This window comes from Protomyctophum bolini, assembly GCF_963924005.1.
Source record: "Protomyctophum bolini genome assembly, chromosome: 19".
Lineage (NCBI taxonomy): Eukaryota > Metazoa > Chordata > Actinopteri > Myctophiformes > Myctophidae > Protomyctophum > Protomyctophum bolini.
In genome coordinates, this window is record NC_137880.1 from 24232777 (window position 1) to 24248055 (window position 15279).

Genomic DNA, 15279 nt, shown 5'->3' on the forward strand with positions numbered 1-15279 from the left:
ACCTTCTGTCCTGTGTGGTACAAATATCTGCTTGAACTGAAAGCTTTCTCCTTGACCTTGAAAATAATCAAGTAACCACTTAAGCCCTGTAAAAAAAGGGGGGGGAAAAAGGACAATTCAAAACGTTTTCAAAACCGTTTTGAACATTTGTGAAAGTTTCTGACTATAATGACACGCCCAAAACAGGGACATCAGGGTTAAAGTGGTTAAAGGCTGCAGTCGGTCAACGCCAAAAAGATACATTTCAAACAGTTCCTCAAGCTTGATATTGGCAGTTTGACATTGCTTGCAAGACACCGACTTGATGTTACTTGGCTGCGTTTGTAGCTTGAACACATCCAAATGCAATGAGGGTTGATAGTGCTGGTAGCATTAGCAGTACTTTACCGGGCTATTTTTAGGCTACAGTAAATTTACGAGGAGCCACATGACAGATCTTGCGGAGAGTAGGAGCAACGACAAATAATAAATAAATACACAAATCAGACGCCACGTCCACACACCATATACCGTCAAACCCCCAGAACAGCAATATGCCACAGGAGATATCTCTGAAGAGGGGGCAACAAGAAAAAATATAACCCCTCTTGCTCTCTTCACAGATATCTCCCAAGAAAGTCCGGTCATCTGAAACACCGTTGCTCAAAGTATGACTTCTATTTCCCTTCTGTTTTTTACCTTCTTTCTTTCTTTATAAGCTCCTCCTCCTTCCGTACATATTATTTTTTGATGGTCGCCCCCCTCACGCGATCATGACTTTCTTCTTTTTTTCTTCAGCTCTTTTTCTTTTTTATCTTTTTACTCCATTTCTCCGCTGTGACCTGCCTGCCTGCCGCCATGCATTCAGGCGGAGGTTGGCGTTGCCCGTAGCGACGGGGACAAACATGGAGAACGAAGGGCATCGGATCGGCCTCAATGTCGTCACTGTCGGGTGGAAACATCATCACCAAAACGGTTACTTATCAGGATTCAGATTTGGCGAAAAAAAAAAAAACATCAAAAGTATAAAATATGGAGTTTCTGTCCGACAGCGCCTATAGTTCTTGACTTTTAACCAACAACCCTCCCAAAAAAATGATATGTTATGATAATGCCTAGTTGTCTGTTCCCATGTTTCTCCTCGTTATGTTTTTAGTCATTAGTGCCACTGATGATAATGATGATGATGATTGTGATGATGATGGTGATGGTGGGTGCTGAGATGAAGTGCATGTTGCCATGACAGCTGATCCCGCTCTGCTACAGTATGTAGACCTCCGCTGTGGAGAAAGGACCCTTGATCTCTCCTCTCCTCTCCTCTCCTCTCCTCTCCTCTCCTCTCCTCTCCTCTCCTCTCTCCAATTGCACAGTTTTCCTGCTCAATGCACCTCCCTAGTTCTTCTCTTCTTCCCACAAACAAACCACCATTCATGCACGCTTGCCCACCCACGCCACCCATGCAGATGCATAATATATAAAACCAGAATAGAATATCGTCTTTGTCGAGGTGGAAACATCATATGTCCTAAACAGTTACTATTCAAAAAAGAGCAAAAGTAGCACATCGACAAGCTCGAAATGTGTCGCTTCGCGCTGTGTTTCGAGCTTGTAGATCTGCTACCTTTGACGCTTTTGTGTGACGCTGCAATAAGACCAAGTAGGGCGTTGATTTACGAGAAAACACAAAAATACAGTGGTTTCTGCCTGACGGCAACAATAGAGTGTATGCATCCGTATGGGTGTTAGTGTGTGTGTGTGTGTGTGTGTGTGTGTGTGTGTGTGTGTATGTGTGTGTGTGTGTGTGTGTGTGTGTGTGCGTGCGTGCGCGCACGTTTGTGTGCGTGCGCGTGTGTGTGTGATTCCCAGGGTGTCCTAGTGGTATATTAATAGAGTCCCTGTCCCTGGTCTCCATTGGTGATCCTGACACTTGACTGACGTTGCTCATCCTCTGGATGGCAGACTGTCCGAGCTCTGTCTCCTCGTGTGTGTGTGTGCGCGCGTCTGCGGGCCTTGTTACAGTAACAGCTCTTCATACAGAAATATACTGTATATCTACCGCAGTGTGTCAGAAAGGTCAACTGGGTCGCTGTGATGAAATGACCTCAGGCAGTGTGTGTGCTCATAGTTCATCGTTGTCACATTGCTCATTAATATTGCTTAAAGCCTTGACTCTGCTCTCTGCTCTGCCGCCTCCCCCCCCCCCCCCCCCCCGGCACACACTTACACACACACACACACACACACACACACACACACACACACACACACACACAAATCCAGAAGTAGGCTAAAGCCTGCTTTACACTTTAGTCGCTCCCCGGTGTCGTGCGCTGATGAATAAAAGCAGACCTGCAAGCTCACAAGGCATCGCATCGTGCCCCGTTGTGAGCTTGTACATCAGCTATTTTCATGGCACAACACAAGTATAAATTAATTACGACATTGTGCCCTAACAGCATTTCCATGTATTATTAAAAAAAAACATAACACTGTGGTCTCGAAGCTTATGAAATATGACAGTGTGTGTGTGTGTGTGTGTGTGTGTGTGTGTGTGTGTGCGCGCGCTGTACTGTACAGTATGTGTGTGCAAATTTAATAGGGGCTGTAATTGTACATGCAGTTATAACTGCCGGGTCTTGCAAAACAATGAGCTGCATTTTATATGACAGTATGTCATCATATTTCTTGTATTTATACAAAAATTTAAGTGCTCGTGTGTGTGTTCCTGTTCTAAAATCACTATAAACTACGGCATCACGTGACTTATTGCTTTTTCTGAAACGTTTCCTATAACTGGCAAGGTTTCATCAAATAAACACAAAACGCAAAAAATTCAATAATTTATTAATAATAATAATAATAATCATGCTTCCACTAAGTGATTGGTATTGTCGTTTGCATTCGGCTAAAAATCGGCTAAACGCCTGTAGGAACGAGACACATTTCCTGGTGTAGGAATGGGAGTGAACTACATTTCCTGGTCTAGGAATGGGAGTGAACTACATTTCCTGGTCTAGGAATGGGAGTGAACTACAGTGCAGAGGAGTGTCGCTCAAAATAATGGTGACGTCATATTTCTCAGCTGTATCCAACGCTTGCTCCATGCACTATACGGCCCTCTGTACCAGAAAGCACGCTGGCTGGGAGAGGTTAAAGATCTTTGGTTAATCTAACTCAACAGGAGTGATCTGCCGTTTAGATGTGAGAGTTGCGACTCTGTGCAGCTATCAAGGTCGGCTATGGGGAGCCGAATAGTTACAAAGTCCTGAACCGGAAGTTGACAGAAAGCACTGGACTCAGGCAACATCCCAGCTTTAATGATCTTAAATCCATTTATTTTAGATCGTTTTTAGTAATAGTACAACATAAACATTACAGACACTTTAGTTCACTGTAGTCAGTAGTCACTGTAAAATACTTATTGCAAAATACAGTTGTCATGTTGCACCCATGACTAAAATTGGTGATATTTACGCCACTCTCATTGAAAACAATGTATTTAAAACTCCACCATGACACTCTCCAGCAACCTCAATGCCCCCTCAATGACGTCACTAAACATCTCTGTCTGCAGGGACATAGCACGGGGGAACACGGCGGCCCTGAGGAAGGAATAGACGGTAATGAGGAGGTTGTTTGGTGTGTGGATGATGCCGTGGCAACAGGAGGGCACTGGGTCTACTCTGAGGCCGCTGGGGTGTGAGTGACACTGGGTCGTGTCGGGGCTGGTGGTGTTCTAGAAAAGTTTAAAAGCAGTGAGAGTTGATATGGAATGGCTCTGGGTCATTGAGGGGGCATTGAGGGTGTGCTGGTCTCGAATGGTAGTTGGTAGACTGTTTCAAACAAACTTTGTTTCTCAAATTAGCACTGACTGTCCACAGTAATTGCAAGTGATCGCATCAGAGTTTTGTAATCGGACATCACTAATCGGCTTGCTGTGGTACCGATGTAACAACATGGGTGTGAGTAATGCTTTGCTTATACAGTAATGTGTCGTACATGACGTTCCCCTAATGCACAAGGTCGGTATCGGCCGATCATGAAAAAAAAGAAAACCTGGTCGGAGCACCTCTAATCTTGGTAGAGGTTAACCGGTAAAGATGCTACTGCATGCACTTCCTACTAATCTAATTTAGTTACAATTCTTGTAGCAAGGGCATTTTTATCAGGTATTTGACCAATCTGGGAACTAAATCGTTACCAAGAAACTTCTTCACCAATGTGTTTCTAAAGGTGTCTAATAACAAAAATTGAAATTTGAGTTATTAGCATAATATGTGACCATACCACTTGGCCACACTTGTGCTGACCTCATCACATTTGTGATGACGGCTATGTGTTTTTTGTGCAAAACGAATGCTTGGAATGGATTCAGAATCATGAAAAAAACCCTAGTTTCATATGTCACATGGTGCTAAAAGAATGATGACAATTATATAGGATGTTAAGGCTATGGACACATTGTATTGTTGTCAGTTTATTCGGTACTGGTTTATCTTTGGATTAGATATTTAAACACAGTCCAAAATTGCTGGTTTATATTTCTTGGGTGATTTCACATGGTGAAGTATTCTGATGGTTCAAGTATGGTGTTAGGGTAACGGCCTCTAGGTGTGGGATTAACAGATCCTGTTGTAAAACATGTCCAAGCATCCAGACTTGGATACATCCTTAGTTATCTGATTTGAATCACATTTCAAACCACTGAGGAATGTGTTTCCTCCTCAGAAAAATCATGTTTCCATTGCGTGTCTGATTCCGATCTGGACAGGCTAAAATCATGTGCCTCTCTAGAGTCTCTTAACATAGCCTAAGTAGGACCTTGTCAGCATTGACGACCGACCCTGAGGCCTGGCGATGTGAGAACAATAGCACCATGTCTGCAAGCTCGTCATGTTCAGCAGGGCTAAAGCTGTTACAGTAAATGTCAGTGGGTCAGTGATAGCAGATAGACCCCCGCCACTCCCACACCACCACTCTGGCAGGTGACCGAGGCGGAGGAAACTCGATCACTGGGTAAAAGAAGAGAGGTGGTTGGGGGTTGCAGTTGGCTGTGTGTGTGTGTGTGTGTGTGTGTGTGTGTGTGTGTGTGTGTGAGAGCGTGTGTGTGTGTGTGTGCGCGTGTGTGTGTGCGCGAGTGTCTGTGGCGTTGCAGTGAGACCAGGTCTGGATGCAGCTGCTCAGAGCGACTCATGGCGGGGGGTCGAGTGGCAGCAGAGAGCCGGGCGGCGGAGAGTGCCGGGGGGAGAGAGGGTCTCGGAGGGAAGGGGCAGCAGCAGCAGCAGCTGAGGCGGCCGGTGCTGGTGTCGGGGCTCAGGGTGAGGCTCAGCCAGGGCCAGGCCATGGGAGGCACCGAGAACACGGAGCGGGGTCAGACTCGCAGAGCTGTGCCACTGCCGAAGACGCAAGTGGAGAAGTTTCCTAAACAGTCGCAGGTATGGCTATTTGAATGCAGGACTCTGATTGTAGGCAAGGCTGCACAGTGGTATGCCGTTGCTGCGTTCTTCTAATATAGACCGTGGCGGCATAGACCAGATGGATGTTGGGAGTAAGGTTAGGTTTTCAAGAGCTATTCTCACTCTGAGAAATGCTCTTTATGGAGATGAGCTATTTAAAGAATTGGGTATTGCAATACTTGGTGCAGTTTTTGTTGCAGTTGACATATACAAGCTATACATATTTTTGGGCTTACATTCTTTTTAGACAGTGTGCAGAGACACGGGAAAGGCATGAGAGCAGTAAAGAGAGTTGGATCCAACCCTGGCCTGGGTCAGCTGCAGATTTTTGCAAACTAAAGCTATACAGCGTGCTTGTTGTTTACTTGCTTGGCACGGGAGAGGTGACGTTCACGCTGCAAGTATACCAAGGTTTATTTCTGTCCCTCCGGTGCGCTGCCGTATGTGTACGTATGGAGACGGAGACTCACGGGGATAGTGTTTCCGATTCGACAGGTCTCCGCCTGCCCGTGGGCTCAGGGCCTGGATCACCAAATAGTGCTTCCATTTAATGAGGAAGTGTCATATTAAGGATCTGCCACGATGCACAGAGGTACTACTAAGTTCAGTGTTATTATCACAGTGGGTGTTAATGACACTGGAAGCCTTCCAAGCCTTCCCTGCACACAGGGAATAAAGAAGGTCTAGAATAGATAAATGCAGCTGCGGCTGCTTACCAACTCTTTGAAATGTCCCCTTTATTGAAGTTTACAGTTTACTTTTTTTTCTTTTTTTTTTAAGGTCAGTGCATTCGAAATCCAGACAATCTGTCTTAATATCCCTTAAAAATCTTGAGGGAAAGCGACGGCTGGCTTGTCGGAGTTTCTGTATGTGACACTGACGCTAATTGCAGTCTGTCTCAACAAACTTAGCTGTTCCCTTATGTGGCGTTGCCTCCAGGCAGCACCTTGTTGTCTAATATGCTGGAGACAGATTAAGACCCGTGGAGCAAAGCAGTTTCCCCGCAAGGTCAAGCTTTTCGTTGCGAAACCTGCCGCGTTATTAACTGTATGTCAGTGCCTATTAGACAAGTTTGTTTCTTTATACTGTGTAGACCTGCATGTTTTTGTTTAGAGAAAGAATGATTGATTGTGTGATAGATCATTATGGCATTTTGCACTTGGCAGTGTGAGTGTATCAGGCATTTATTATCTCCCGGTGATCTTAATCGTAGAATCGGTCCGAGACAAAGTGGTCTTGAAGGAAAGGAACAGGATTGATTTGTGATGAAGCACACACACTACAGATACAAGCATGCACCATGCACACACACACACACACACACACACACACACACACACACACACACACACACACACACACACACTCATGCAAATACACACAGACGCATAATTATGCAGGTATGTGTGTATGTGCGCACACACGTACGCATGCACGTGCACGCAGCCACGCACGCACGCACAAAGATAGAGATAGCGTCTTTATTTCTTGGCAGTTTGCTGAAGTGGATGCCATTGATTTAGTACTTCTCTCATTCCAAGGCCACTCTTCACTGCTCGTCACTACTGGCCCTCACCGCTTGTCACTACTCCTTTGCTGCTATGCCGCCACTCTTCACCCCTCCTCACTACTCCTAAATAATTACTCCTCACTATAGTCCTCATTGCTTCTCATTAGATGTAGAATCTCGAGCTTGGAGGTGGTGAGGCCCTCATCGTTTAATGTGAAGAGAGAAGCCCTGTGTCTTGGCCCTGGCCTGTCAGCTCTTCGGTTGTGTGTGGCGACATTTGCTTCGCAAGACGGTCTCGTCACCAACTCTTGCTACTTGCAGAGTACAGAGTACAGATTCCACATGAATATTACGCTACGATAGAGAGACCTATTTTTATAAATATTTTCTTCCCTTAAACTAGGTCGATTTTTCACCACAAATCCAATCATCAACCCACGGCATAAGACTATGTGAATAGTTTGATGGCAAAATACTCCCCAGACACCTTTTCCGCTTGTTTATTTGTCACACTCAGCCAGGTGTATAAAAGACCTTATGCTGCCATTCACAGCCACGCCGTGCACCTTGTCACCAGTCGGTCACAGTCTGCATGGGGCCAGGCAGGCAGGGAGGGGGGGTGTTTGTGTTGGCTCTTAGTGGTGTGTGTCATACCTTGCCAGGATGTTCACACCAACCGTCCTCCAGTGGCGCTGTGTCTATGTGCGTGCGTGTGCTCTGTCAAAGGACATCTGAGCAGTGATATTTTAAATGTTGTACAAAGATGGTTCAGGTGCAGTTTAGAAGGGTACAAGTGCTGCGGTGCCTGGCGGCTCAGCCATAGATATGAATAAAAGGGTACTAGTGGGGTCATCAATACTGTATGTCCATATACAGACAAATGTGTCCGTGTTTTTACTCCCCATTATAATGTTCCTTATTTTGATCATATAAGACCCAGTTACTGAATGTCAGTCTCCAGGCTTTCTTCAGAACATGATTCAGTATGTATGGCACATTAGGAGTTCACTGGTACAATGTTTCTGATTCACTATGACACTACAGTATGTATGGCACATTAGGAGTTCACTGGTACAATGTTTCTCAAACATTTTACTTTCAAGGACCCTCATAACTCTCAGTGTCGAAATGTACACCCATTTGTACTTTCAGATACAGACCTGTAAGGGTCCCTTTTGACCTGGTGGTCTCCCATTTTTACACTCTGAGTTACAGACCTGCAAATGGTCATTTATGGCTATCTCTCTGGGCCATATACTGTATTACCCCTTATCCAAAATCATAAAAATAAAATAAAAACATTTTATAGGCTAAATTGTTCAACTAGCCGATCCACATCGAAGTTGTGCGCTTGTAGATTGGCTATTTGAACTATTTCAAATTATATGGAGAAAACACATAATGTAACTTTTATGGTTATTGCTCCTTTGTGTTCTTGGGACTTCAGAGAAGGGCATGAAGAGAGTCCCCCACAAGATGTGTTGATCTACTGCAGCATCGCAATCAGTTTAACCACTTCGACTGTGTTTAACATTGGATAATTTGAAAGTTTTGCAAGTTTGCAAGTTTTCTGAAATTATATTGAGAGAATTCGGTAAAGTTTGACACACATTACAACAACACAAATTGTAGATTTGGGGTCCACAGCCAAATACATACCAGTTTGGGGGTCCAAAGGCCCCCCCACTGCATGTGTACACTTTGTTGAAGTCTACCGCATAATGCAGAATGTGAATCACTGGTACTGACAATTAGCTACTCACATGAATGAGATATCACACTGAGTGTGACTTCAGAAGAACGTTCTACTGTTACACTCATTGAGGCTCACCGCTTAGCTGCGGTTCATTACATGGGTGTACAGTGCCCCCCGTGTGGCCAAATAGTGCTTGCTGCTGTTCTGCTGTGCAGTGGTTCTCAAACTATTCATTAATCATTTAAAAGACCCCCAGAACTCAGAAAGAGTACACAATGTAACACAATGGACCCATAAGTGGTTCCATTAAGATAAGATCTGTATTTGTCACTGTATGAAACATACAATGAAATTTCATTTAGTGCAACCATAACACACAGCAGTATCAGCAGAGGGAAAAAGGGACGAGAAAAGAAAGAAACAGTGATGGGGCAACTTCATGGCATAAACTGTTGACTGTCCAGTCAAGTCATCTCAATCCATTAATAACCCCTTCTGGGCGGGAACCTCTTTTGGTGTTTTAGGCATTTTGTTATACTTTAGCTATTGAAAAATAGCAGATCTACAAGCTCTCTCAAAGTGTCCTTGAGTGGGTTCCAAGTGTACCAGCCCCCCCCGCCCCCAGAAGAGAAGATCTTTTTTTTTCTCCGATATTTTTCAGAATTCTTCAAAAATAGCAGACGTACAAATCGTGAAAATGTGGCGCAAATCTTTGAATATATATTCTTTCAGAGCAAACGTTTTTAACTCAAAATCTTTGCTTCAGATTGGGGTCGGCGGCCAATTACATGTATTTTTTGGGAGTCCTGAAATTGTTTGAGAATGACTGACATGAAAACATAGATTTTTCAGAAAACTGTCAGGATTTAAAAGACATTTGTAGGATCGTCCTCAGATCTAAATGGGTTAAATGCACCATGAAAAGTAGTAAAATACACAAAATAAAAGATAAACAGAATAGTGGGGACTACACAGCTCATATGATTAAATAGAGAACAGAGTTCAAAGTGCATGTGCAAGTTCATCAATCAATCATTCGCACACTTTCAGAGTGTAATACAGAATACAGCCCTGTAAGGGCTGTGAATCTTTGGGTGTCCCACAATTCGATTCCGATTCTTGGGGTCACGATTCGATTCAAAATCTCAATCTCAATTCTCAATCCAAAAAATTCTCGATTCAAAATGATTCTCGATTCAATACATAGGATTTCATCACAATCTACTCCAGCCAACTGAAGTGACTATACTACAGTAACTTGAAAATGACTGAAGACATGATGTTTACTCTGATTAGGGTGAGCTTACATTTCATATCACAAACACCATGTAGTAAACTCCTGTAACTGTAAAAGAAAACAGGAATTGCGATTCTAATTCGAATCGATTGTTTTTGACACCCCTACCTGTAAGAGTCCATTTGAAACCCCCAGCAGGAACCCTGAGGTCCCTGCACCACACTTTGAGAAGCACGACACTATAGTGGAAGGACACTTCATAAGGAAGTTGACTTTTGTTATTTTTATGCTATATAGGTCAAGCTGATACAAGCACTAGTGGCTCAATCACATAATAATGTTATCTTGAGACTGAAATTATGGTTATTGTTGTTTGATAGCTTCTCACTGCAGATTAAACATACAGGCAGTCAATCTGCATTGGCTGTGAAGGCGAAAGCCTCTGTCCACGAACTGTTAAATCCAGCAGCCTCACACACCCACCGGTTTGTTTATAATAGACACCTGGCTGGCACGGCGCCGACGCAAATTTTAGTTGACATTATGTGTTGAAACTTAATATTTATTCTACAAATGTTTACAAAATTGGAAAACTTAAGAGTGTTTGTCACGTTTGGCCAGGGTGGTGTGCTGTGTGTTGTGTGCGTGCGTGCGTGTGCGTGGTGGAAGACAGGACTGAGATTAATGAGCGCTGGTGAGTAATTGATCTCTGTTTGGCTGCTGTCTGTCTTTGTGAGCCAGAGTAGAGTAGAGAGTTGAAGGGAGCTCTCTCTCTCTCTCGCTCTTCTCTGTCGGTGTGTCGGCAGATCTAAATATTTCCCTGACCTGACGGTGGTGGGGAGTTGATTGGAAAAGACAAACCAAAGGCATGATGATAAACTTTGACCTCTGCCTGATGAAGGTATGACCGACCAAAATGTTGTTGTAAGAATGACAGTGTGCAGGATTCCAGTGTTTTCCTAAACTTTTACCTCCAAAATGATTCCCCTAGTTTAAAATGTGTTTAGTTTGGTATAATCGTCTAGGTATAAGGTATAATAATAGTTTGGTCCGTCCATCTTCCTCTATGATTCTAACTCTAGCGAGAACGACCGGAATACGACTCTGGAAAAGCCCAATGAGTTGGTGTTGGTGTGTTGTGATGCCACCGCAGCCGGTCTCTGATCTCTCCTTGGTGGACGCACATGACAGCTCTGTGTCAATCACACATCTCCAGCATGATAGCTAATGGTTTGCCCATGCAGAAATATCATGGTTCAGTAGATCTAAAAAAGCCAAATTGATGCCGCGGACCTCCACCTGAAATTGTTTCATGCCAGGGACCCCCAGAAGAGAAGATTTGTGTTATAAACAAATCTAATTCATGCAGCATTTTTCAATACTTTCAAGGTTATTTTTTAAATATTCATAAATAGCACATATACAAGTCACAGATGTGATGTCTAGGCTGCTTGCTGGATGTGTGTGTGTGTGTGTGTGCGTGTGTGTGTGTATTCCTGACGAATCCCAAGGACAGACACACAGCAAGAGGCGCTCAGGGTCTCCCCATCGTCTCACTACAGCCGCATGGTACTGTATGCGCACTGAATACTGAATACACATGCACACCAGATGCGTGCATATCCGCTTCATGCTACTGCACACACACACACACACACACACACACACACACACACACACACACACACACACACAGAGAGATAGATCACATGACATAATGTGGAGGAAATGTGCTGTAAAGCGTTCTTCATAAAATAGCTCCTCCAGGTCTCTTGACCTCCGTGCATAATGTGGAGTTAGCGGTGGGGTTGAGTAATTGGATGGAGCGGCACCCCATAAAGCTATTAGAGATTAAAGTCTGTACACACGCAGACTCATGCAGCGCACATCCATGTTGGATTCATGGATCTCTGTTCTGGCCCAGCCTTATTTATACTTTGTTATGGCAGCGTCACGTGCCGAAAATATCTATAAGCTGACAAGGATGATTACAAGTTCTGTTAGTTTCAGCGCGTTACACCGTTGTACTACGTTGCATAAATTGGCCATAATAATAAGTCTGGGGACCACCATGGGTCAAAATGAGCCCTTACGGGGCTGTAACTGTACAAAAGGAACACAATGGACCCGCAAGCAGAGGCGTATCTAAAATTAGGTGAGGGCAGGCATCCGCCTCTCCAAATCCATTTCTGGCCTGGCCAAAATCCATACAATGAGAAAAAAAGAGGACAAAAACAAGACATGAGAACTATTAGTGGACAGCTGATTGGCCGTCGCGGTAGAGCCTTTCAGCCTTTGTATACTACTCGTCTGGCAGGTATATCTCTTTGAAAACCTTTAGTGCTACGATTGTGCGCGGGGAGACGACAATTAACACATCTTGCCTGTCCAAAATGTAATTCTTGCCTGCCCAAAATGTAATTCCTGGAAACGCCACTGCCCGCAAGGGTCCATTTGGTCGTCGCGGTCTAGTCCATAGAGTTGTATAATTAGGTCTAGTCCGGTTGACAAGAGGCACTTACGCGTTGGCCTCCGAAATGGGGCGTGGTTATAAGCACAAACCGTATAGAGTTTAGAATGTCGCTTCCGGGCCCCTTCCTTATTTCCCTCACAGGTGTTACCGATGATACTAATTAAGGCTCTGTTCCTTTCTGGTCAAACAGAGTCACGGTGCTGCTATTGTGCATGTTGGTGCACCAGTGGGTCTCAAAGTGTCCTTGAGTGGGTTCCAAGTGTACTAATGTTTTGTGCCAGCCCCCCCGCCCCCAGGAGAGAAGATATATTTTTTTCTTTTTTATATTTTTCAGAATTCTTCAAAAATAGCAGACGTACAAGCTTGCAGATCTGTTATTTTTGATTTGTATAAAAGTGGTTTAAGAATGATTGTGAACTACTTTTGCTGAGGGCCCCCTAGAACCCCCCAAGGACCCCTGGTAGTCCCCAGACCCCACTTTGAGAAGCACTAGCTGTGGCACAACTAGCTGTGGCACTAACAGGCGAGGAAGATGCCCTCAGGAAACGAGCCAGTCTATTAATCACCGTAGCGCTCACAAATCCTTGTGTCCAATAATAAATCCCTGTTCGCCTAAAACCTAATCAGCGCCTCCGCTAATAACGTGTCAGGATTCCCAATTGTTCTGTGAAAAAGTCGTGTAATACGTGACCCCCCCCCCGTACTCTGATGCAAAGTTATAGTTTTGACCTCATTATTTCTTTCATGTGTGTGTGTGTGTGTGTGTGTGTGTGTGTGTGTGTGTGTGTGTGTGTGTGTGTGTGTGTGTGTGTGTGTGTGTGTGTGTGTGTGTGTGTGTGTGTGTGTGTGTGTGTGTGTGTGTGTGTGTGTGTGACTTATTGTCCTTGTATTTGGAAGTCTGGGCCATGTCCATAAACTTGTGCTCAGGGGTTTGCAATTGGGTGGATTGCTAAAAACAAATGCAAAAAAGCTTTCTAAATACTGTTCTGTCTCAGCTACTATGGGCAGTCTGTCTGTCTGGAGAAGATGTTGTTTCATTTATCCCTAGGTGGCTTAAAAAACCCAAAACAAACATCCTGTCTAGTAGTATCAAGTAATAGTATGTCAACAATGTGCTATATATATTTTTTTCTCTTCTTTTCCCTCTGTGTGTTAAGCATGTGCAGCAGCTTGGTTGGACCATATAATGTATAACCTAATTCTGATCAGTGTTTGGGTCTATTCTGTATTACGCCACTTGTGCAGATCCAAATAAAATAATTCAAATGTGTGTGCGCGTGTGTCTGTGTGTACATACCAGTATTATGGAAGCTGGAGCGACGTTGGCTCGGGGGTAGAGTGGCTGGATGGTAACCTCAAGGTTGCCAGTTTGAACCTGGGCTCCCCCAGAGTCAAGGCCTATTCATAGTCTGGACTTTCGGTGGTGAGGTGACCACCGCTCCGGTGGTGAGCTGACCACCGGAGCTGAAATAACGTTGAGTGGTGGTGAGTAAAAACAGAGAGAAGGGCTGGAGCGATGGCCGTGGTTTGCTGTTCACCGCGGCTCGTGACGTCATGTTGTAGTTCGGTGGTCACCCCACCACCGAAAATCCAGACTATGTATGAGCCTTTAGTGTCGAAGTCCTGATGTGCTGGTTGGTGCCTTGCATGGTTTCCGCCGCCATCGGTGTATGAATGTGTGTGTGAATGGGTGAATGTAATGCACAATCTATGGAAAGCACCTTGGATAAAGGCGCTATATAAATGCACCATTTACCATTTATTAACCACTTAAACCCTACTTTATCCTGCAGCGATTCAGAAATGGTCTCAGTCTCTAGTTTGAGATCAGTGGACAAATGATTGAAATGACCGACATCTAGTACCCTTTGATTCTGTGATTTTTTCTTTATTGCTAAACAAAGGGTATTTATAAATGTAGTATATCATATATATATATATATATATATATATATATTCACAGAATCAAAGGTTTTATTTATGATTCACCAGGATCCTGGACGGCTTGATTCTAGGCTTTAAAATAATGTATATAAATATTTGTTTGTAAATCTTCATGGGAAAAATGTATTGGAGAGCTTACAGTTAGTCCAGAAAACCACACCCACTGCTATGCTCTATAGCTTGCCATAGCGTCCCATAGCTTTCAAGGTGTAACCATGGCGACCAAATCTTCCGGATTATTATATTATATATTATTGTTATTTTGTGCTTTTGCTAATGGTCCAGCCTCTGAGGAGATCCAGGCATGCAGAACAGACACATTTTGATGATAGGATTTATTTTTGGTGACCAGTTTCAGGGACAGAGGTGTGTCCATTTAAATGTAGGACACCATGTGTTACTCAGTAAATTGCAGAAGAGGGCAGTAGAGTCTAGACTTACAGCACAATGACTACAGCAGATGAGCTACACCTTCCTGCATTGTGTCAAGGTAAATTAAAAGAAGGGATGGACATCTCTACGTCATTTTTGCTACACAGCAATTCCAGCCCGCAGATTGGTCTTACTGGGAGGCAAAACTGCGGCTGTGGAATACTATTGTCAATGAGGGCCAGGTGGACCAGCTTTAGAAGAAGCGCTATTTCTGAACAACTGTGACCTTGTGAAATACTTACTACGCACAGGAAAATAAAATACATTGACACACACATTGCTTTAGCTGTGGGCGTATTGCTTATCAATGTATGTACCTTGTTCTGTCCCAGAGCACTTGAACAGTGGTTCCCAAACCTTTTCACGGCAAGGACCCCCAAATTGACACTCATTAGCCCGCGGACCCCCATTTGAAAAGATATGCCAAAGACCCCCCATAAGAGAAGATTTTTACAGCTATAGCAGTGATTTTCAACCATTTTCATTTCAAGGACCCCCAGTTTGATATGCAACAGACCACAATTTATATTGTAAAATCAATGTTAATTTAAC

The 15279-nt window shown here is 43.9% G+C and overlaps 1 protein-coding gene across 1 annotated transcript in view; it reads left to right on the forward strand.

Annotated features, from left to right (window-relative positions):
* LOC308334222 (serine/threonine-protein kinase PAK 5-like) overlaps nt 1-736 on the forward strand; it is a 50533-nt gene extending 49797 nt beyond the window's left edge. Inside the window, exon 3 of the mRNA XM_080790859.1 lies at nt 603-736. Within this exon, the coding sequence (XP_080646985.1) occupies nt 603-653 (51 nt within the window). The 3' untranslated portion in view covers nt 654-736. The remainder of the gene's footprint in view (nt 1-602) is intronic.
* The last annotated feature ends 14543 nt before the right edge of the window (nt 737-15279 follow it).